This window comes from Engystomops pustulosus, chromosome 1 (assembly GCF_040894005.1).
Source record: "Engystomops pustulosus chromosome 1, aEngPut4.maternal, whole genome shotgun sequence".
Lineage (NCBI taxonomy): Eukaryota > Metazoa > Chordata > Amphibia > Anura > Leptodactylidae > Engystomops > Engystomops pustulosus.
This window is the reverse complement of record NC_092411.1, coordinates 236793483-236818840: the sequence shown is the minus strand read 5'-3', so window position 1 is coordinate 236818840 and position 25358 is coordinate 236793483. Positions and strand designations below refer to the sequence as shown.

The following is a 25358-nucleotide window of genomic DNA, read 5'->3' as shown; positions in this document are numbered from 1 at the left end:
ATAAATTATCATCAAAGCTGTCACAGTCTATGGGGAATAGTCCCTTAGGACTAAGTGAGTGGACTCCCTGGACCACCGCGGGAGATAACAACCTTAGCCGCACCCGGGAGCGGAGTCTAAGTGAACTCCTGGTCTTCGCCAGAGCCCGCCGCAAAGCGGGATGGTCTTGCTGCGGCGGGAGTCACCAGGTCGCTCCACGGGTGCGACTAGGCCCACGGTGGCAGCCAAGGTAGGGACACGAGGACCACGGGAAGGCAGGCAGGACCACGGGAAGGCAGGCAGGACCACGGGAAGGCAGGCAGGCAGGACCACGGGAAGGCAGGCAGGCAGGACCACGGGAAGGCAGGCAGGCAGGACCACGGGAAGGCAGGCAGGCAGGACCACGGGAAGGCAGGCAGGCAGGACCACGGGAAGGCAGGCAGGCAGGACCACGGGAAGGCAGGCAGGCAGGACCACGGGAAGGCAGGCAGGCAGGACCACGGGATGCCACAGAACAGGGGAACAACACGGAACACAGGAAACCGGGAATAGCAGAAAACACAGAGGCGTCTGGAAACGCTCGGAACACTGGAACTCAGAGGCGTCAGGAAACGCTCAAAAAGGCTTTCTCCTCAGTAGAATGAGCTGAAGATCCGGCAGGGGATGCTGGGAGTCGCCAGGCTTTATAGCCGAGCCTGGAATGCCAGAACCAGTAAGGAGGACACTGGCCCTTTAAGGCTGGGAGAAGTCCGCGCGCGCTCCCTCTAGTGGCAGGAGCACGCGACTGCATGGAAGCAGCATGCGGCCTACACGCTGGGAGCAACAGTGCAGGCCGGAGCCTGGAGAGGTAAGTGAGAGCTGGGGGAGCGGGGACCGCGGCAGCAGGCACGGGTACACCCTCAATCCGTACCGAGGATCGCGGGTGTAACCGTGACAAAAGCCAATGGTATAATCTGTAGTAATACCAAGTAATGCAAAGCAGCATGTATACAGCTACAAAATGTGAACAAAAAAGTTAAGCAAAGAAAATAGTAAGGTACTGCAACTTTATTATTTGGTAATGTTTCAATGTACAGGCAGCTCCCAACTTAAAGCTTAACTGTAAAGTTAGAATTATTTTACCAGATTATTATATGTGATTCCCCCTTAAAAACAAACAGAGCAATGCCTAGTTTGTGCTGCTCGCCCTTTTCTTTCCAAAGTTATGGCATTTTCTGTTCTGAAAGTGTTTGGCAAAAATCTTTCTCACCAGCGGTGAAGTGGGCAGAGACTTATGTCTGTCTGCCTATGCCGTCAGGCTGAGGCCAGTTAGCTTGCCAACAGATCCCATAATGCCTTGTGTTCTCTCTCAATGTAATTAAGCATTAAATCCATTTAGTTTCCCACAAGTAAATCCACTTAACACTGCACAGTGCACATACAAAATGCATATGGTGACAGCCTGGCAGCTTCCATCAAATGGAGGAGCAGAAAACATAGCCTGTGCTGTGTGAACACTAAGGGTTAATAGCTTATGTGCAAAGAGCACAAAGTCCTGAGTAAAAGGTGGAGGAGGGGAGCAGCATGAGGTGCAGAGAGATACAGAGAAAGTTCTGTAGAATCACAGACTGGGATGGAGGGACTGATAGGGAACAGGAGAGATCTTGTACCTCACTATTCTGTGCAGGAGACATCTCTATCCACAGTTCTGAACACATCAGGCTCTGCTTCATACACAGAGAGTGCTCTGTCACATGACTTCCTCCTCTGTGAGCTGGGAGCAGCAGCCCCTCCCCCACATGAAACCGTTCAGTTTGTAGATTTGTTTATACTACAGACTCGAGAGCTTGTCAGCACAGGCAGAGGAAGCAGCTCCTGCAGTGCTCAGATAATCTGAGGGGGATAAGTAATCTGCTGGATTTAAGTAACAATAGGCAATGTTGTTTTACATCCCAAGAGCTATTGATTTGTGCAGAAAAACCCTTTACGGTTACTCTTTAAGAACACATTACTTAAGCCCCTAGTTACAGACAGAACTTTTTGGGCACTGTGGCTTTTGGTGAAGACTTCTGGATGCTGGTAATTTACTGTACTTTATTCCCAGGTTGCAATGATCAACTGTAAGGTGTCTGTACTTTTTATTTTTTTTTAAATCAGATATTTTTATTGAACATTTTTTAAAAAACAACACACCCAACAAGTACAACTTGGAGGGGAGTACGTACATATCTTTACAATAAGCTCTTGCTTTGTACAATAATACAAACTCAAATTATTCTCATTAAAGCGTTACAAGATAATTACATTTGTATCCATTTTCTCTTACAGAATGTATGTTTTAACATATATGCTTATTATTAGTAGCATACTCCCTCCCTCCCTTCCCAACTCCCCCCACCCACCCCTGCGAGACAGCTCTTCAAGACCCTTCAGGTCTCATATAATTATTCACATGTTAAAGAAGACCTAAACCTATCTTTACTTATTTTACCAGTGATAGTTGATATTCTAAGCTAGTTCTTATTAGGGAGTTTGATGGTAAACCAGGTGTATCTAACCACTTGCCCCAAATCTTTTCGAATTTAGAGACCCCATTTCTCTTCACATACGTGCTATATTCCAATAGTATTACTGCATTCAAAAGGTGTCTGTACTTAAGCTTTATCGTTAATCCTTGTTCCGTTGACAACCCAAAATTTAGAAAATCCAATTGTCACAGGGACCAAAGATTAATTTGGAAAGAACTAAACTTACAATCAGTAGAATAAACCTATAGAACCAAATACTTATTCCAGGAACTGTCTGGATAAAATAATAACCTTAGAGGCTATGAACACATTTGTGAAAAAAAATGTATTAAAAATATGGTGCAATATTCCTGTAGTAAAATAGGATGCACTTGGCTGTTTTTCCTTAACACTGTTCACATGTTATCTGGTGTCTGTCTATATCGTACATGCACAAATGCTCTCCTCTCCCTCCTTTCTCTAATCACATTGCATATCTACTCTGTTAAATGATAATCCAAGGAGATTGCGTCCTTACTCCTGTGTTATACTGATAAACAGAGGATGAAAGATTTATCATAAAATCTTATCTACTGACACTTCTGAACAACGGAGAGGAGATCGAGTACTGGCCTTTATTGATATGGGACTTGGCTGAGGGAGGAAATAAGTAGTATTGAGCTGTGGGACGGGAGGAGGTTTGACTGATGAAGCCATTAAGATGCAGCAGACTGAGCTGTCTGCTGTGAGATGGAAGTGGGTGTGTCTGAGCAGCAGGACTTCCTGTAGCTTGTAACCTAGAGCCATTCATGAGGGGAGATCAGGAGTTCACCATATGAATTCTACTTAAATGGACTTTAGAGATGAGGCCAACCATGTAAACTGCTTGGAACAAAGGATCGGATATTTTTATTCATTGAATTATTTTAATCTCTTTATACATACAATTGGCAGTAAAGCAGAGAGATGTGGAAAAAAATAAGTTTAGATATTTTCTCAACCAGCTTGTGGCTTCTGGTCCCATCATGGAAAATGAAAACAGAACCTTAAATGCAGCTCTGGATCCACATAACAAAGTCATGATGTACATTACAATCAGTAAATAAGTAGCATATTTTTAAATGTTGTTTTTTGTAAACTCTTTATTTATTTTATAAAATAATAATACAACGTGGCTGATGAAGCTAAATAAAGTTTTATTAGATGAACACATTACATTACCAAAATATAAACCCCGCTCCTCCACATTCCGCCCCCCTACGAGTCGCCACTCAATCTACAAAAATAAAGAAAAGAGAGATAGCAGTGTTCTGCAACCAAAGGTTATACCAAACATCTTATGTAGCTGTAAACTATGGAAAGGATATCAATTCAACTTTTTATTGAGGGGTCTCCTTAACTTCTTGGATGATAAAATGGGACGTATTAAAACACTTTTGTTGTTGTTCTTCACAAATACTGACACTACAGGGGTTATTTATCATATCCTGGCTTCGGCCTCTTGATTTATCCGGCGGGGTCCTGTGCAGCATCTATGCCTGTCGTAAAAAAATAAACGCAGTCAGCAAATTTTCGGCAGTTGCAGCAGGGGGACAGGAGCGCCAGCACACTCCCCATCGGCTGTACCCACCCCCATGCACCCTGTGGTGAAGGTGGCGGATTGGGGAAAATAACTGCAAGTGCTAGTACTTGCGGATGTGGTACAGAAGCCCTGATAAATAGCTCCCTATAAGCACATGTTGTGTATGTTTAAACCATACATTTATCTATATATTTATGTTCATTATTTATTTAGGTATAGGGCGGTTGCATCTTGGAGTCGAGTTCAAGGCAATGGAATCCCTCTTATCACAGCAATTGAAATTGTTTCCATCTGGGTCCTGTCATTTATCCTTGCAATTCCCGAAGCCATTGGATTTGTCATGATATCAGCAAATTACCGCGGAGAACAGCTCCATGTTTGTATGTTCGAAGCCACTTCACCATTTATGGAGGTATGTGTGGACAGAATATGATGTTTTCATTATATGTTTCCTTATGGATCATGTTTTCACCATGATTCACCATTTGTTATTGCTCCCTATAGTATTTGTCATCTTGGGGGCCAAGCATTTAGCTATGAGCCTGAAGGTACAAGAATGACCAAAGTTAACATATGGCTTCATATTATTCCGAATTTTTTTTTCTTTGCATATTATCTGAAATGGGCATTCCAGCTTCAATAATTAGATATTAGATTGGGGTAGATACTAGATTGATGCTAGATTGGTGGCTGTATGATCACATGTACCAACCGCTGTAGCAATGGAGCAGAGTATATGTCCATATAGAAAACTCCTACGTATTTGAATGGTACATCTGCCCCACTGTGTTATTCAAATTTCTGGGAGGCTCCATTAGCTGTCAAATGCGCTTCATATTAACTTTTGAAATACAGCAATACAAGCAACATGTGCCATTTTTTAAATCAGAGACACCAAGTCAAAGAGTAAAAAAACTATGAATGTTTTAGTCCCAGGTGCCTTATGTAAAATTACATAAAATATGGTTCCTTACGCATCTTGATGATTACAAACGAGCTTTACAGTTATGCTTATTTGAGCATTTTCCAATTTTGACCTAAAATCTAATTGTTTGTCATTGATTTCTACAAATGATTAATATGTTAAAGGATAGAGATGATCTAAAAAAACTAAATACTGAGTCTTCTAAAAATCTCACTGTCAGTTGGGGTTCTAGGCTGTTTAAAATTTAAGGCTAAGTAAAAAGTAAAAGTAACAATGTAACTAACAATAATTAAAAACAATAGATATCCCTAATCTTGCAACATAAAATGCTCCTTCTGGAATCTAACCTCTAATAACTAGAGCAGTATTATGTGCGCCGTGGTCATCATCATCCAAGTGCCGCTTGGGCTAATCACTGTATTATGTCAGTGCAACAAACAATTATGTTGGTGTGATCTGATCTTCTGTCGTGGGAACATAGATCAACAGAGACTCCCAGAAAAAGTCTCTTTTTTTCTATTTTTTTTTTAATATTACAGCGAGTAATACATATAAACAGAATGACAATACAATACATATTTATGTACAGTATAAAATACATGCAAGGAACTTCCTTTAAAGTATCCAGAGATGTCCCACTGCCTGCATTAATGAGGTTAACGATATCACTAGCACAATGGCCTTTCAAGTCTCTTTTTAATAAGAATGGGCTTAAGCATGATCTAAAGCATGGGCTTAAGAAGCTAAAATGGAAAAGTACACTTCACACGTTGTGAATACTAATTTGCTGTGATGTATTAGGAACATGAAAGGCTGTTTATACTCATTATGATGGTTATTACCATGAATGAATAAAAGTGGTAACTCACAAAAATTTCTTTGAAATTCTAAGCTGAAAACTCATTCTACTGTACTGCAGTACCCATTGTAAAAGATGAATCATAAATGATTATACATTATTACCCCTGCTGCCTGGATCCCTGTTGACTGTTGACTCATTTAGTATTGTATTATATATCATTATAATAGTGACTGTTTTCATCTGACCTGGGCTTATTTTCTGTATATGTGATGAAGGCAGAGCAAAGGTAGTTGGGTGTTGAGCTGTGTTGTTCCCGCCCATTTACAGAATTGTGGCACTCACCTCTTTAAGGAGAACCTCTCACATGGTTCTACCCCATTGATCTACTAGTATCCTTGGGTAGGGTATGAAATGTATTTTCTAGAAATCCCTCTTTTATGTGAAATTTTACTTTCAAAAAGTCAGGCAAATATCAGGATGACTTTATCATCCCCTCACCCACGTGTTTCAGGCTAGAAGCCCGGCTGTGCAACTTAGGTCTCTGTAAGATGGAATAAAGGGCTATAGGAGCCACTACGATGTTAACATTTTTCTGGTATTATAATTAGAGTATGTATTATGGTCAAGCATTTTGTTATCTTCTCTGCAGAAGCTTGAAGGTTCATAAGGGTTTTTGATCAAATTCAATGGAATATTCCTTTAACAAGAACTGTTGTTGTACCGAGCTTATCTCCCTTTGAAATCAGCATGCTCGGCCTCCAGGAGTATCGTAGTGCACAAGGAAGCCTGCTTTAAATGCACTCTTCCTGTTGAAAATTGTTAACATCTGGACCTGCGGGGAAAACAAAAGCACTTTTATTCTTCTCAGTCAAGCCCTGATGTAAGATGAGAGGGACGCCCTGTTCAGTACCCATATTTAATCAGTCACAGGCCCTCCACAGAAATGTATTCCTTTAGCAAAAAAAAAAAAATTACATTTCTAAATTTCATATTACATACAACATTACAATTCTTATTAGCATAACCTATTTTTAAAAATAATTTTATGTGTGTGACATATGAAACAAATTCATTCATAAGATTCATGAGTAGTATACTTTAGGAAACACTTGTTGTCTTCATGTACTATTATCACCAATCATTTTCTTGCCAAAGAACCACCTTATTACATAAATCTGCCCTAAATGAACTAAGCATGCAATGATCTTTGACCTCTGAAACATCAGCTGGAACCTGATCCCAATATATACTTCCAGTTGGTCATCCCATGAACCAAAAATGTATTATTGTTGTTGCACATGATGACAAATGTAAGAAAATAAGGCATGCAAAAAGTTAATTAGAAAAGAAATGAAGATATTTAAAGCAAAATGCTAACACTGGGGCAGAAGATAAGATAAGATAATTTATGAATCCCCAAAGGGAAATTTAACATCACATAATGTTAAACAGATGGGTAGGAGACAGTAAAAGGGTAACCCATACATAAAATAAAAACAACAACACACATAAAACAAATACAACCATAAAACTACAGACATAATGAAAGATGTATAAAAATGCATAAACAATCATGAGCTAATTTAAAAATACCAAAAAGCTAAATTATTATTTAGCCCCCATTACATCACAGGCTGTCCAACCAAACTCTTGCCCTTACAAACTAGCGAAAAAGAAAAAGGAAAGAAAGATGATACCTTTCAGATCGGCAACTCAAAACGATTTCTAAAACTATTACGCTGTCCCATAACAAATGGATGTAAAGGATTCAAAACATTTATTGTTAGGTACTGTTTACACTAAATGCAATTTGTGAGATGTATGTACAGCTTTATGTTGTGTTGGATTCTTACTGCATATGTTAGAGGTGTTTTTACGGCTCAATTTCTCAATAGCCTTTAATGGTTAAAACAAAAAAAGGTTATTGTACAGAGGATTTCATAAAACAAAAATGCATGAAGCGCAGTATAAATATGGATATACTAGTAGTATACAATAAATGATATAGTAACACCTTCATTATTTTCTGTCTTCTAGTTTTACAAGGATGCAAAGGACTGGTGGCTGTTTGGCTTTTACTTCTGTGTACCCCTGGCATGTACAGGAGTATTCTACACACTAATGACATGTGAGATGTTGCACCAAAGGAAAGGAAGTCTGAGGATAGCCTTGAGTGAGCATCTCAAACAGGTAAAATGACATTATATTTTATGGGAGATGATAGATTATTGGCATTATGACGTCTAAGACGACAACATTAACCCCTTAAGGACCGGGCCTTTTTCGTTTTTGCGTTTTTATTTTTCACTCCCCACCTTCAAAAATCTATAACTTTTTAATTTTTCCGTGTACAGAGCTATGTGATGGCTTATTTTCTGCGTAACAAATTGCACTTCGTAGTGATGGTATTAAATATTCCATGCCGTGTACTGGGAAGCGGGAAAAAAATTCTAAATGCAGTGAAAATGATGAAAAAACACATTTGCGCCATTTCTTGTGGGCTTGGTTTTTACAGCTTTCACTGTGCGCCCCAAATGACAGGTCTATTTCATTCATTGGGTCAATACGATCATGAGGATACCAAATTTGTATAGGTTTTATAATGTTTTCATACATTTACAAAAATTAAAACCTCCTGTACAGAAAAAAAATTCTTCATTTTGCCGTGTTCTTGCGCTAATAACTTTTTCATACTTTAGTGTATGGAGCTGTGAGTGGTGTCATTTTTTGTGACTTCTGATGACGTTTTCAATGCTTCTATTTTTAGGACTGTGCGACCTTTTGATCACTTTTTATAGAATTTTTTCTATTTTTCAAAATGGCAAAAAAATGCCATTTGCGACTTCGGGCGCTATTTTCTGCTACGGGGTTAAACGCAGTGAAAAACGGTTATTATATTTTGATAGATCGGGCATTTTCGGACGCGGCGATACCTAATGTGTTTATGATTTTTACGGTTTATTTATATTTATATCAGTTCTAGGGAAAGGGGGGTGATTTGAATTTTTATGTTTTTTTAATATAATTTTTTTTTTTTTACTTTTTTTTATTTATTTTTTTTACTATTTTTCAGACTCCCTAGGGTACTTTAACCCTAGGTTGTCTGATTGATCCTACCATATACTGCCATACTACAGTATGGCAGTATATGGGGATTTTGCATACCATCTATTACAATGTGCAGATCGCACATTGTAATAGATAGCCTCGATCATGACAGCCTCGGATCTTTGTGTGATCCCAGGCTGTCATGGCAACGGATCGCCGCTCCCCGGTGACGTCACGGGGAGTGACGATCGGAGCCAAGATGGCGGCGCCCACACGCCGCCGGCTCTTTAATGCCGCCGGCAACTTTGCCGGCGGCGATCGAAGGGTTAACACCCGCGATCGGTGCAAGCACCGATCGCGGGTGTTAGCGACGGGCGTTTGCTTCATTATGAAGCAAATGCCCGGTGAGTATGAAGAGGGCTCAGCCCGTGAGCTCTCTTCATACTCCCCCATGTGCAGTAAGACGTAAGGGTACGTCTTATTGCGCTATGGGGTTAAAGAAAAGGGTGCGTGTCAAGATTGGACTACCATTCTGTATCAAGAGAACCACATGTTAGAGGTGGAGATTTGTGATATAATACTATCAGAAAATGCACCAGTCTTATAGGACCAGATTTGTTGAACATTCTTTTTAGTGCAAAATGCTTGCACAGGTATTTAAGAAGTGTCCGCAACTGCACTATTCCCGACGCAACACAAAATTCTGCAAGGATTTGGGCGTTCTGGTGCCCAGTCTGGCCGTGTGCCATATTTATCATGCAGTGTGTGACAGAATTGTGTCGCACACCCTATGTTAATGGTGCACCAAAAAAAAGTTGGAACAGTGCAGGAAGAAATGAGGAGATGGATTGACCTGTCTTTATCCCTTGAAGGAATATGTAGCTTATTAAAAATGAACATGCTACTGAAATTACTATACCCCATGCACAACTTACCTATAAGACTCACATCAACAGACCTAAAGAGGATAAACTATAAAATTAACCAATTTCTATGGAAAAAAAAACCCCTGTAAGCTAGGCACTCTGGAAAGCGAGAGAGTTACAGTTAAGAGACCCTGAGTTAAAAAAAAAAATCAAGCAAGCCAATACCTGCAAGCAGGGAGTGGTATTTTTCAACTTTGTCACTTCCAGAGATCATAGTTTAAAGGTAAGGATGACTATACTGTTTTTACTTGTATTCTGCCAACTAAGGCTATGTTCATATCTGTGCTCCCCTTTTCCATTGTCCTTTTCTGCTGTCGGAGCAGAACAGTAAAAAAATTTAAATCAGCTGGTGTTTATAAAGATGGGCACCGATGGACCCGTAAAGATCACACTGGGGTCTATTGGGCACCCTTCTGGTACTGGACACTGGACAGTTCAATTCATGATTTACATATGAATCTTTGATCAAAGTTTCACAATTAGCCTCAGACCTGTTAGGCAAGTCAGAGTTGGGCCGCACTTACCAAAGCCAAAGTTCATGGCACAGTGCGTTCTCAAGCTGTTATATTTGCTAAGGCTTGAGCAGAAATAAATAAAGTGAATTACTATTCTTCTGAGAAATTGTGCTAGAAATCACAAAATATATGGTTATAACAATATCAAGCTCACTTTTGTTACCGCTTTAATATTTCTGTTGCTCAGAAGACCAGAAGAGATCAATGAAAATAACCCAATGAAATCCACAAAGCCATAGAGAAATATCCTGCTACAGTAAAGAATCTTTATAAGGCTACAGTTCACACATTGATTCTATGTGATATTTTATTCCCACAGCGGCGTGAGGTTGCCAAGACTGTTTTCTGCTTGGTTGTGATATTTGCTCTTTGCTGGTTCCCGCTGCATCTCAGCAGAATCATAAAGAAAACGATATACAATGAATTGGATCCTACACGTTGTGAACTTCTCAGGTAATATACAGATTCAATGCCTGCTTATCATCATATTATTAGCAAATATTATTGAAGTTAAATCTAATTTATAATGTGATTCGTTTTAGAACAGTCCTATATCGAGGAATGTCGATCACTCATAGGACCAATCCCATGACTGGGTGACTGTGTATACAAAGTTAGATGACAATTACTTATGAGTGGCAGTTGTTAATCACTCAAAGGAACACCCTATGATTAGATGACTATTCATACAAAGGTAGAAGTCAATCATCAATAGGACCACTCCCATGACTTTTTACTGTTGCCCCAAGATTAAGTTTCGCTTTATTAAATTGAGTTTATGGAACCTTGTCATGTGATAGTTTGCAGCTGGAAATATCAGACAGAGATAGGATATTTTATAGGATGATGTAGCTTATTCCAGGCTCAGAGAACTGCTGTGCATGGTTTCCATCAATGTCGGTCTCAATTTACAGAGAGGTCCAGATAACAGTTTTGTAGTTCTGCATATAGAAATAAGATACACAAGACGTTAATGTGTTCATATTCTTTTCATGTCTAGTTTTCTGTTGGTGATGGATTTCATAAGTATTAACTTGGCGGCCCTCAACTCATGTATAAACCCAATTGCGCTCTACTTTGTCAGCAAGAAGTTTAAAAACTGTTTCCAGGTAAGAATGTCTGTGAGACTTATTATGTATCTTCACAAATGTATTTTGACTTTATCTAAAGATATATCTGAAAAAAGGATTCTTATCTAGACATACTAAGTGGACCAATACAAACTGGATTAGTAGAACATTTGGCCAAGACAAATAACAAAGAGAGTTTTAAGGTGAAGACACTCCAAGCTACCAGTCTGCTAAACATTGCAAATTTAAGTTCAGCAGGTTTGCTGGAGAAGGTTCAAACGCTGTATCAAAATCAGCTGCTTTCCTCTCTAGTCATCATATCTAAACTTTCTGAAGAAGACGAATTTGTAGGCATAGCAAATGTGTTAAAATAACAACAATTGCTATATGTTCAATTAGTCTTTCTCATTAGGAGGAATTCATTAAAATTGCCTTTCTATTGCCAATCTTTAAATTTAACCTGCCATTACTCCGCCGTCCAGATCTACTAGGAGGCTCCGGCCTCATGGTAGATTCAGTAGACTCTTCCAGGTTAGACCTGTTGGACTTTGCCTGTTTGGCAAAGACTATAAAAAAATACAATGCGCTGGAGAGTTCATGCCACACTCCCTTTCCCGCCCCGCTCCCCCTCCCCCCAACATGCCCCGGGTGGTATGTGGGGTGGAATTCTGACAAAATTGCTGAAAAGGGGCTTAATATATGACTTCCGATGTAGAAAACTAGTGGAGAAGATATAGTAAATCTCCCCCTAAAATGTACCCACATTTTAAAGTAAAAGGATAGTCAGTCAGTCTATATTTAGGTCTTATGACTTATTAAACGAAACAGGAACTACTGTACAGTATCCATAAAAGTGGGAGTTGCTAAGGAAGATGGTAGCGAGCAAATACACAAATGTCACCTTGAACTATAGATTTTCTATAGTTTTACAGAACATTGTTGTTCTGTTGAAGTGTTCATATTAATAGTCTTTTAGTAGTCATCCTATGCCAAACTAGTATGGTTGGCTATTCGCAGTGTATTCACTAACTTGTATATATTTCATTTCATTCTAGTCATGTCTGTGTTGCTGTTGCCAATCAAAGCCTATCACAAGTACATCGCCTATGAATGCAACTAGTATTCAATGGAAGAATCATGAACAAAATTACTACATTACTGACAGGAGCATCCATAAGGACAGCATGAACTAAAAACATCCTCCATCTTCAATGGCATCAGGGAAAATTATCAAAAATTTGCCATTCGGTTTCAAGGACTAACTGGAGCACTGTTGAATCAGAGCTACAAGAAAAATGGATTTTATTGACTGTAATACAGTCTTTGCATTTATTTCTTGGGTTGTTTAAAGGTGGGGCCAATATTGACCTATATATGGACCAGAAAGAAATCATATACGTGTAAGAGCATGGCTGTAGTAAGACTGACATGAAGACATTCTTAACACACTGTTACAGTTCATACAGTAACTTCTACTATGTTCCACCTATGGAAATCCAGAATGCGCATCAAGTTCCATATAACCTGCGTTCTACATAGCCATACATGATTTCTCCCCTATACAGTGCTCTGTGGTATGACTTATGTATGAAGCTATGTACATATACATGCAGTATACCACATTTATGTTCTGTTCCCTCCATACAGAATCCAACTTGGACAAAAAAAAAGTGTGTCTCATGAGGCATATGGAGGTACAGTAAAGGTTCTGTGCACCTTTTTGGGTACCCTGTTATGGCTCCTTACAACACCAAACCACAAGGCCTAAGAGGGTGAATCAACCAACAGTATTTCTATTGTTATTATGTATAAATATAACTATAATTACTTTGTATATACAATTTTTATTTAACATTGTATCTTGAAAAATATATTTTTTAATCTGAAATTATAGAGGATTGTGAAATATTGTATTATAGCATGTGTTATAATTGTGTATACATTTTTTTCAGGGTAGTAACATAATAGGGACATCACACATTTTGTTGCACTTCATTGTATAAAGCCTTACTACCAAGTATAAATAGTGGTATTTCTATGCGCATGAAACATGGCACATTAAAGAGAAACATTAAATGAATCTGAATATTCACAAGTTAAAAACTCATCTAGACATTAGGTCTAAAACATTGGGGCAGATTTATCAAGCAGTCTGAAAGTCAGAATATTTCTAGTTGCCCATGGCAACCAATCACAGCTCAGCTTTCATTTCACCAGTGCTCATGAATATTTTAAAGGGGAGCTGTGATTGGTTGCCATGGGCAATTGGAAATATTCTGACTTTCAGACTGCTTGATAAATCTCCCCCATTAGGTCTAATGAAATGTAATAAAAGGGTACCTGCTACAAACTCTTCATCCTAAAGAAGGAAGAGCACCCTAGCACATTTTTGTGATATAGGCATGTGTGGCATCAATAAATAAATTGAATTACTTCCTGGACCACCTTCTCCTGCTGCTCTACCAGGGTCAATCCACCCACTTTGGCAAGCCTGCCCCCTTGAAGGTCAGAAAATTTTTGTTGCCAAGTATGTATGGTCAGAAACTTCAATTAAAACTGTGATAAATGTATAAGTGATAAGTGATTCTATTCATTTCCTAGGAGTTGAACCATTCCTCTTCTGACTGCAAGATCTGCAATAGGAGACCAGGAATGCTAAGCACCACCCTATTAGTGTAGCTCCTTCCCTCAGATATTTGATAATGAAAGAGATTAGGAGGAAATCAACAGATGTGTTATTTGTGTTAAACCAGGTTACACAGTACCTCTAATGCTCTGTCTCCAAACCGGAGTTGAACAGGCGTCCTCCCGTCTCCTCGTCTCCCCGCGTTACTGTTTCGCCGGTAGGTGGATTACTTGGATAGCGGTTACTTCCGGATGTCGGTTACTTCCGCCTGTACATCCGAAAGTAACCGCTATCCAAGTAATCCACCTACCGGCGAAACGCTAATGCGGGGAGACGAGGTGATGGGAGGACGCCCGTTCAACTCCGGTTTGGAGACAGAGCATTAGAGGCACTGTGTAACCTGGTTTAACACTTCCACATTGTACCTGCTTTGAACATACATTGAAGCTGACAAAGACGTTGATGCAGTGAAAGATTACTATTTTGGACTATTGCTGCTTTTGGACTTTTTTCTCTATTTTCTCCTGCGCCATCTCGTCAGTCTTATTTGATATTTTGTTCATTTTATTTGTGCATTTTATTTGTGTATTTTATTGGTTTACCCGGTTACCTGCAGTGGGTAGGCTCTTATTGAATACAGTTAACAGATGTGTTATTTGCAATATTCTACTATACTGTTTATTAGGAGGCGGATTAAGACTGCCATGGGCTCTGGGCTGTATGTATATAATGGTATGTATATTATATATTATAGCTCCTACAAGTCTGGAAGTCACTTACTACATCCTACTAGAATCAAGCTTCTTGGGGAATGGGGGATGCGTCCCTTCTGCCTGCTTTTAATATGCAGTTTTAAGGACCTTCAAGGCCCTGAAATGGCTCTTGTGTATAAATGTATTGAGAGCAGGGACAGATGTTTGAGGATTTCATGGGTAAAGTTCCTTCTGACTATGAAATTAGGTGGGTATTTTGGGTGTTAATGGCCCTCTAGAAGGCTTGGGCCCTGGACTCCAAATGCTTATTTTATAATCTACTACTGCATTTATTCAAAAAGAATATAAATAAGAATTAATTTTTTTGGGTAACTCTTTCTTCTGCTTACTTTCATCATTCAGTTATAGATTGTGTCCTAGAACAGTCATAACAATGGTTACAATGATAATCTTAACATGTTTTCTTCACTTATAATCAATAAGGAGGGAAGTGAACATATTTGAAGGCACCTGCATTACTTTTCTATACTATACTATACTATTTCTATAAGCTATTTATAATAATAGACATGTTTATTGTGTTATTACAAGTTCAAGATGGGTGTTTCCACATGTTTTGTATTTAGTACATGACGCAAAAGGAAAACAAGATGTCAAAAACAAAGTTCACATCTCATGTTTAATAAACGGTGTATACAGTGTATCAGCATATACATAGACACATGATGGAAAGAAGCAGCAAAATACTTCTGACTGTCCTACTATATTCTGCTGAGCCACTTTTATGCACAGCGACCACCAGTGGAGGCAATGGGGGACAGATGCAAAGTATTGCACCCCTCCCGCGACATTCAGTGTTAGCTCAAGGAGGTTCCAGGTAATATCACTGTCCATACTAGGACATCACCCTAAACATCAGAAGTAGCCAATCACTGACCACTACCGATGTTCATTCAGGTGGGAGGAACAGAACAACACATACCACTGTATGAGCACACAGTGGGATACGACTGAGCCCTCCATTGTAAGGACACAATGGGAAGCCTACTGACGTCTCCTTACAGTGAAGGTCAAAATCAGAATTTTAGCCACAGGAGCTTTCCTTGAATACGACATGTTTGGTGACTTTCCCACAGGGGCAGCTACTCCCAGTTCTTGCTGGTTACATTTGTTCCTTAAAGTCATTTGTTTTAAGTGGCTACACCTATTATATACGGTAGTAACGTCTACCCACAAAAACTAAGAGCATGACGGTGTCCTGTCTTGGAGACTGCAGTGTTTTGTGGTAAGTAAATGATTAGTCATGTGTTTCCTATTACATTTACCATACATTATATGTTAACTATATGAACATATTAACCAAGACTTTGTAGATGATAGATGAGACTTTGCAGTTCTGTCATCAAGTAGGAACATTATCTGAAAGTAGTCTCAAAAATTTATTTCAAAGTGAAAAGCTCTATAACAGGTCTCCCAACCCTAGCTTTATTGGCTAGCAGACAAATAACATTTTGAACATACTTTGTATATTAAATTATGACTGTTTACAACATAGGTACATTCAGCCGTACAACAAATGCCTTATAAAATCAGCCAGATTGGTTCCATACTCAACCACTTAGCCGAAAGAAATGCTAACAATATTTTATAACCCTTTCCAAATAGTTTTGGATTGGAACTGAGAAAACATTTTCATGTCTTTAATAATGGGAATTAAATTGTTTTATGTTGAATAAAGTTAACTTTATTAACATGTAATTTATGCTGTGTAAAAGATCAATTATATCAAGCTATCTATATAGCTTAACTATACCATACTATACTATACCAAAAATGTATATATTTTGTATTCACAGAGGTTAACGAATGAGGGTGGGGTTTTTTCTCAGATCGTCTTTATTCAGTATTTTAATGCCTATATTATTATGAATATGATCCCAATAAATATTGGTATCCATACATGGATGGATTTATTTTGTACCAGTAAGATACTGAAATATTCTTCATTTACATGCTTCATATTTATACCTATGTTTATACTAATATATCTCCAAAAATATATCTCCTCGGACAATGGTCTGTAACAGTCAGTATGGACCTGTGCTGTATTTATTAGAGTATTTCTGAGCCATTTATACTATCCATTACTCTGTAAATATCATAACTAGAATTTAATGGACCATTACATATATCTGTTAATGTATTCCTACTATATGAATACCATGGATGTAATAATCGCTAAAGGTTTTACAAACAGTGCCACATACTCTGGTTCAGACCGTTACTGCTTTCTTGTCGATTTGGCCGGAAATTGTTATTGATGTACGATCGTTATATGGATTTGTACAACATAGTCGTAATGGACCACTATGGGGGAACCACTATATCATATACAGACATATTGTGGTATATTTATTTATAAATTTACTAGTCAATGTCACCCCCAAGTAGGAAGCATAAAGGGGGAAATATCTCTGTAATACCACCTCTAGTGGATGCACCATATGGGGGTACACAGTGTTCCTTCTTATGGCTCCGTAGTGCATTGCTATAGGAATTCTGTGTGCCCTGATGCGACCACTGCCACGTTTATGTGGCTTTTAAGTGGCTTATACACGACAAGTATAGCCATCATAAGCAATTTCAAATTGACATTGTAAATATTAAGACAATTACATAACATGTGATAAAATAATTAATTAATTTGCATTAATTTCTAACTACAACAGTAAAGAAATAGCCACTCAATATATACTTGTAAATTTCTGTTTTGTCACTTTGTTTGTTGTTTGCGATACATTTTCTTGACATTGTATGTGGCCTGAAGCAACCTAGTTTTATATATGTGGTTGTTGTCCCATGAATACAGTTCTGTAAATTTCATGTGGACTAGTTTAAGGTATGCAACATCCATTCCCCAAATGAAAAACAGTGCATTTTTTACATGACCAGTTTGATAAATGATTGTATATGTTTCCATGGATCTGTGGTCTTTTAGAGAGCATTTTGCTTCAATAATAAAATGAAACTATAGCCTGTGGTATGTTATTTTTCAGTCTAATGTGTTACAGTAATGTGATTGTTTTTCCGACAGAATTCCAGGGTCTGCTTTGTATTAAAAAATTATGTTTGGTCTGCTTAGCAATGCATAGTCTGCGTTTCAATAACTCCTTTAAGTTTCACATTCTTCAGGGACAATAGGATGATTCAAGACATAATATAAAGCTCAATAGCTCGTATTTAAGGCCCCCTTCCCTTTTTCAGAGGTTGTAAACATTTTCTGTCTAAGGCCCTTTTCACACAAGCGTTGCATCAGTGTTTGATCAGTGTTACATCAGAGATAGATTAGGGTTTGGTCAGTGAAAGACAGAAATTTTTTATTCAATCAGTTTATATTCAAAGTTTCTTCAGTGTGTCAGTTTTTCACACTCATGTTCATTAAGTTTTTACTGCATTTTTCATGCACATACAACACATGACCGTGGTCTATCTTTTTCATGTCAATGGATCAGTGAAAATCCTTGCATGTACTTGCATATATGTCAGAGTACAATGTGTTTTTGATAGATCTTCATAGACTTGGGCTTTTCACCTGTGTGTTATTTAAAAGTAGAGCACGCTCAGTTTCATGTGCATTAAATACAAAAAGTGTGAGTGTGTTTCGGTGAATACATTGGGCCAGTGATCAATGCAAGTCCTAGACGTCAGAAACACACATAGAAAACACGCATCACGCTTGTGTGAACAGGGCTTGATAGCTATCTAGCCATACTAAACAAAGGCTAAGGTACTCTTAAAGGTAACCTGTCACATATACACTCACCGGCCACTTTATTAGGTACACCTGTCCAACTGCTCGTTAACAATTAACTTCGAATCAGCCAATCACATGGCGGCAACTCAGTGCATTTAGGCATGTAGACATGGTCAAGACAATCTCCTGCAGTTCAAACCGAGCATCAGTATGGGGAAGAAAGGTGATTTGAGTGCCTTTGAACATGGCATGGTTGTTGGTGCCAGACGGGCTGGTCTGAGTATTTCAGAAACTGCTGATCTACTGGGATTTTCACACACAACCATCCCTAGGGTTTACAGAGAATGGTCCGAAAAAGAAAAAACATCCAGTGAGCGGCAGTTCTGTGGGCGGAAATGCCTTGTTGATGCCAGAGGTCAGAGGAGAATGGGCAGACTGGTTTGAGCTGATAGAAAGGCAAAAGTGACTCAAATCGCCACCCGTTACAACCAAGGTAGGCAGAAGAGCATCTCTGAACGCACAATACGTCGAACTTTGAGGCAGATGGGCTACAGCAGCAGAAGACCACAACGGGTGCCACTCCTTTCAGCTAAGAACAGGAAACTGAGGCTACAATTTGCACAAGCTCATCGAAATTGGACAGTAGAAGATTGGAAAAACGTTGCCTGGTCTGATGAGTCTCGATTTCTGCTGCAACATTCGAATGGTAGGGTCAGAATTTGGCGTCAACAACATGAAAGCATGGATCCATCCTGCCTTGTATCAACGGTTCAGGCTGGTGGTGGTGGTGTCATGGTGTGGGGAATATTTTCTTGGCACTCTTTGGGCCCCTTGGTACCAATTGAGCATCGTTGCAACGCCAAAGCCTACCTGAGTATTGTTGCTGACCATGTCCATCCCTTTATGACCACAATGTACCCAACATCTGATGGTTACTTTCAGCAGGATAATGCGCCATATAATAAAGCTGGAATCATCTCAGACTGGTTTCTTGAACATGACAATGAGTTCACTGTACTCAAATGGCCTCCACAGTCACCAGATCTCAATCCAATAGAGCATCTTTGGGATGTGGTGGAACGGGATATTCGCATCATGGATGTGCAGCCGACAGATCTGCGGCAACTGTGTGATGCCATCATGTCAATATGGACCAAAATCTCTGAGGAATGCTTCCAGCACCTTGTTGAATCTATGCCATGAAGAATTGAGGCAGTTCTGAAGGCAAAAGGGGGTCCTACCCGTTACTAGCATGGTGTACCTAATAAAGTGGCCGGTGAGTGTAATATGCCCCATAAATTGCATGTAGTACCTTTTTCTTTGCTGAACATATGTCCAATTGCTGCTTGTAAGAGTCCTCTGCGTTCCACCATTGCTGTAAAATTAGCTTTTATTCCTCCTCTTATCTAGAAGATATAAAGTCAAGGAGGCGGGGGAGCTCATGCATGCAGTCAAATTCCCCCTGCATCTTCACAACCTCATACCGTGTGAAATCCCATGATGCACACTGATGAGATGCCAGCCAGGGACAAGCCGGGCGTCAGGTGCCTTGTGCATGCGCCAGAATTTGAAGGGCAGAGAAGAACATCAGATTTTGTACCACCATATGATGTACAGTGGCAATGAGGAGGCAGCGGGCACTCAACAGCATGAGCAATGAAACTGCACATTGTAGCTACTCTACAGGCAAATAGGGAGATCTGGTTTACTATGAGGTACAGTAGATGCATCCATCTAATTTTTGACACAGTCAATGTTGCAAAAACATTTGAAACCTACAAACATAAAGCTGAAGACATAAAACTTACTCTGTATATACAGTAACATCCACCAAATATTTTCTAACCTTTACAGCAATTTTATCAAATCCTAGACAAGTTTATATGTTGGCAGCTCTCCAGCCGGCTGTTCTCCAGTGTAATAAAGCCCAGGCTATTTGAATCACTGCCAGGATATCCAATCAGACATCAGGAAGAGAAACACCCAAAAATCAGACGTATATTCCTCTAATTACTAGAATACACTACCGCACTGACTAATGTAAGACTTCCTCTTTCTGTAGCTATTACCCCCCCCCCCCCCAACACACACAGCTAAATGTCTTAATAGTTGCTGCATATTTTTTAAATATATAAAGGAAAGAGTTATAAGAAATAAATATATATGCAAAAAGTGGAACTAGATTTGTTTTGCAGGAATAAAATACACCGAAGAATTGCAAATTTAGATTTTTTTTCTTTTGCTTGTAGATTTTACTACATTCACCTTATAACTGATATCATAATGTTAATCTTGAGGTCAACATGATATTAAAATGATACCAGGTCTTTCTAAGTGGCTTTACTATTCTACAATAAAAAGCTGATTGACATGTCAGGTTACTGAGGTGTCCCTATTGTGTATTATGTCATTAAGATGCTTGCCAGTCCTTCTTCTCGTATCCCTATTCGTCTTACCCATATTTTTTTTTTGAAAATGCAGGTAATCTTGTATATCTCCCCCTCCGATTTACAATCAATAAAATGGTTTATGTGATAAATCTTGTCTTGTTACTTCAGATAGGTATTGTTTTCCCATGAGTTGAATTCAAAACATATCTGTTATGTAGACAGAATTGGGAACCTCTTGTGCTCAGATAAAAGTCAACCCCCTGTAAACCACAATCCTGTAGTAGAGTAAAAAGAGTAAGGGGCTATGATGTCAATGGAACAAAGTGAAAAGCTGTCTTTAATTCTAAGTCTAGTTTCTGTAAAAGATCTGTTGTGTCTTGTATATAGTATGGAAGTGTAATAACTGTGTAAAATTGATTAGTCCTGATGAGTATGACTTTGTTCTCCCTAAGTGCCCTGTGGGATAAACTTTTTACTGTCTACCAAAGGTCATAAAGGCCTCCAACCACTAAAAGGAAGCCCAAAAGTAACAGGGGTAGACAGTCTGTGTCAAAATTCGAAAACATACTCTGCCCATTGTTATTACACTTCCATCCTATATACATGACACGTCAGATCTTTTATGAAAAATAGAAGGTATAAGAATAAACCCTTTTTACTTTGTCCTTCTGATGCATTTCACCCCACCTAATACTGCTCCTCAGTGGGCGGACATACTTACATTACATAGTATTGCTGTCATAAGTCAGCTGAGCAGATCATGTGACAGTCACATGATCCAGTCAGAAGGACCTAGGGTGTCATGTGATGACCAAGCAGACCAGAAGCACACAAGGACACATTGCATTGCACCATTTCCGGCACAGCTGACACACATGGAATGGGGCGATGGGCATCATGGGAGGAGACGTAGCACATTTAATTTTGGTAAGTGCATGACTGCACCCAGCATTATATCAATATATTTAGCCTAAAAGACAGATAGGAGTTGTGGGCCCTAAAGACACGGAACCTATCTATGGAGAGATTACCATTGGATTGTGCATTTATACCGAGGTCTGAGATAGTGTCTGAGTACTGCCCTTGTATGGGCTATATTATAAATATGGTTTACTATTCTAGCAAAAAAAGGGGGGATGCATGGAAGACAATTCCTATATGTATAACTCTGATGTTATAAGAATTGTTATAATTGCCTAGAGTGTCACCCTCACCTCCCTCTCTGGGAGGCTCCGGCCGGGCGCTCAACAGTAGTCAATATTATGCGTGTCTTGCGCATATCGCTGATTACTCGATGCATGCAGTTGAATGTTACAGCTGCCTGCGACCTCTGCGACACAGGCTATGCCATTGACCAAGCAATGGCATCATCGGCGCCGTCTGTGTCATGAAGAAGACATGGGAAGCAGTATCATCATGCTGCTGCTAGCATCCTGGAAGAGGAAAAGCACAGAAGCAAGGAGGAGCTGCAGGAGGTGCAGGTTTTATTTTCTGTGGTGCAAACTATATACTGGGGGAATGTGCCGGGCTACCTATATAGTGGGAGTATGTGATGGGCTACATATATATACTGAGGGCATGTGCTGGGCTAAATATATACTTGGGGCATATGCAGGCTACATGCGGGGGAGTGTTCTGGGCTACATATATATTGGGGGCATGTCCTAGGCTACATTTATACCGGGGGAGGGTTTTGGCCTACATATATGCTAGGAGGTGATGTCCTACTGTCTTACATTAGTCAATACTTAGAAAACAGAGGATCTGCCAAACATTGCAGCCAATTGCTTTTACATTTAGCGAATACCGTCAGAAAATGGCCAGCGAGGGATGTTATAAGCCTGGCATTAAAAACCCCAGTCTTTATGAATTTCTCCCTATGTGCTTGGTATATTAAATGCTGGAATATATTTATTTGTTTGCTTCATTCATTGCAGGTTTATATTTAGACTTTTGGTATATGCATTTTAGGTATATATTTGTGTAGGATTGTCGCTGGTGGGACATATTTTCTATTTGCACTATATCTCCTGCGGCTAGGCCTAATTGTAGATGATCCCATAGCAGTTGGCTTCTTAGATTTCTTTTTATATTTTTAAATGGGAGGAGGGGGCCATTTCATTTTTCCCCTCATGAGCGGCATCGGGGGTGCCTGGGGCATCAAAATGCCTTATCCTGGCCCTGTGCTGGATGTACACAATGACTAGGCTAGCAACTTTAGTCCAGCTGCCCACTGGATTTATCATAAGGCCAGAGCCAACCTTCTTAAAGGTTGGACTTGATGGACTATGATATATCAGGCATGGCAGGAAGGGTGCTTTTTAAGCATGCATATGATAAACCCCACCCTCCCCCCAAAGAATGCAGTTTAAATTAACTCTTTCTATACATAGAGAATATTTTTCATTTTTCTTGATAATTCAGCTCTCTAAGGAGACTAGACTATCCAGGGACTGTATACTGTATACTTTTCATCAGTACCATAAGAGGATTATAATATAGGCAGTTTGGGCATATCTCAGGGCTCAAGCTTTTTAAGGGGTACATGACCACCCAAACCAGCCACCAAATTGTATACTGAGATGGCCTTCAACCTTTATTCTAGTACCATATGTAGGAAATAAATTCCAGACTTTTAGGGGCTATAATAATCACACAGCCCAGGGCCCATGGCAGTCTTAATCTGCCCCTGATCAGGACTATGGCACTAAAAGTGCCATTTTCGACTTTGGGCGCTATTTTCTGTTACCGGATTAAACGCAATGAAAAACCGTTAATATATTTTGAAAGATCGGGCATTCTTGGATGCGGCGATACCTAATGTGTTTATGATTTTTACTGTTTATTAATAGTTATATCAGTTCTAGGAAAAGGGGGATGATTTGAATTTTCAGGTTTTTTCATTATAATTATTTTAACTTTTTTTATTTTTACTTTTACTATTTTTCAGACTACCTAGGGTACTTTAACCCTAGGTTGTCTGATTGATCCTATCATATACTGCCATACTACAGTATGGCAGTATATGGGGATTTTCCTTCTCATTCATTACAATGTGCAATTAGCACATTGTAAGACCCGAGGCTATTTTGGCGATGGATCGACGCTCCTCGATGACGTCACGGGGAGCGACGATCCGCGGCAAGATGGCGGCGCCCATGCACCGCCATCTTTTTGAAGCCGGTGGGAAGCTGGTGGGAAAACACCCACGATCGGTGCTAGTACCGATCGTGGTTGTTACCGGTAAGGCTTTGCTGCAATATGCCCTCTCCATGCATCGGGACCTGGCGCGTGCCACACTAGTACAGCGCGTGTCGGGAAGGGGTTAATAACTGTTATAGCTTTTTATTGTAGCTCAAGGCTAAAGTACAGTAAATTACCAACACCCAGAGGTCCAAATCACAAAAATACTGGTAAATTTGGATACATAATAATACGTTATTCTCTTATACACTCCCTGAGGCATCCATGTTAGTTCCACAGAATACAGCTTTAGCACTATTTAACTCATGTGGTATGGGTATACAAAGCTTATTAACCAGCAAAAGAATGTCTTTTTTATTTGTAAGTGGTTTCGGCTGTGGTGAAACACATTTCTAATGTATTGTAAATACAGGAGAACAAGTACTACATGTGTATCGACAGATCCCAGTATGTTCTGTACCTTTGTCATCAAATGAATTCAATGCACTGGAAGGATGAATGATACAACCTCCTGGTTAACAAACACATAAATTACTTTCATTCCAGACTTTTATGCTTCTTATTTTAATGTTTAATCTGGCAATCGTGCCATGAAGGAAATAAGTCCTTGAATTTAGACTGCGGTATACTTAGTCTAAAATATTTGCCTTAGAGGATTCTGCAATATTATTCAAACTATTACTTAAAAAATGGAACAAATAACCTACAATGCTCAAAACATAGCTGTTAGTATAATTGATATGCCATAAACCATGAAGACATAAACCAAAAACTATTGGCATACTGGACTCCTGTTTCGCAAACCAAACACTGCTTTGTGATTTAACCTTTAGGCTTCTGGCGGGCTGGCACGCCCATCCATCTCCTTATACATTGCTGGTGGGTGCGCCAGTGTGGTGCCACAAAGGAGCATTGAACTTTAGACATTTGTTGACATTTGAATATTTTTCCTATGCAAACTCACCACTTCTAACTTTATTTTACATCAAGGGTTTACTTTACTTTACTATCTTGTTATATACATTCTGTTCATTATTACTGTATCTGTATAGACTAGTAAAAAGGGTTAATGAACATTGAAAGACATTTCTGACTGTGTATCTCTATCTCTTAAAGAAGACAGTAATTCCACAGGTTGTTTTTCAGAAGAAACCAGGCTTGACCTGTAGAATGACAGGTGCTATGTGGGAAATTGTTTACACTTTGGAATCCTATAGTATTATGGGAAGTCAATGTAAGTCAATTGGAAAATTCCTTTTCATTATTTTTGTGCTAAAATGTAACCACTGCTCCCCTGGTAAAAAAAATGTATAAAAGGAGAATAGTCCCAGTGCTTAT

General features: G+C 39.3%; 1 protein-coding gene across 3 annotated transcripts in view; it reads left to right on the top strand.

The window, feature by feature from the left end:
* EDNRA (endothelin receptor type A) overlaps nucleotides 1-13239 on the top strand; it is a 51096-nt gene extending 37857 nt beyond the window's left edge. For all 3 annotated transcript variants that reach the window (XM_072121658.1, XM_072121664.1, XM_072121650.1), the window contains 5 exons: nucleotides 4261-4459; nucleotides 7812-7964; nucleotides 10583-10716; nucleotides 11264-11372; nucleotides 12389-13239. In XM_072121658.1, coding sequence (XP_071977759.1) covers nucleotides 4261-4459; nucleotides 7812-7964; nucleotides 10583-10716; nucleotides 11264-11372; nucleotides 12389-12526 — 733 coding nt within the window. In that variant the 3' untranslated portion in view covers nucleotides 12527-13239. The remainder of the gene's footprint in view (nucleotides 1-4260; nucleotides 4460-7811; nucleotides 7965-10582; nucleotides 10717-11263; nucleotides 11373-12388) is intronic.
* The last annotated feature ends 12119 nt before the right edge of the window (nucleotides 13240-25358 follow it).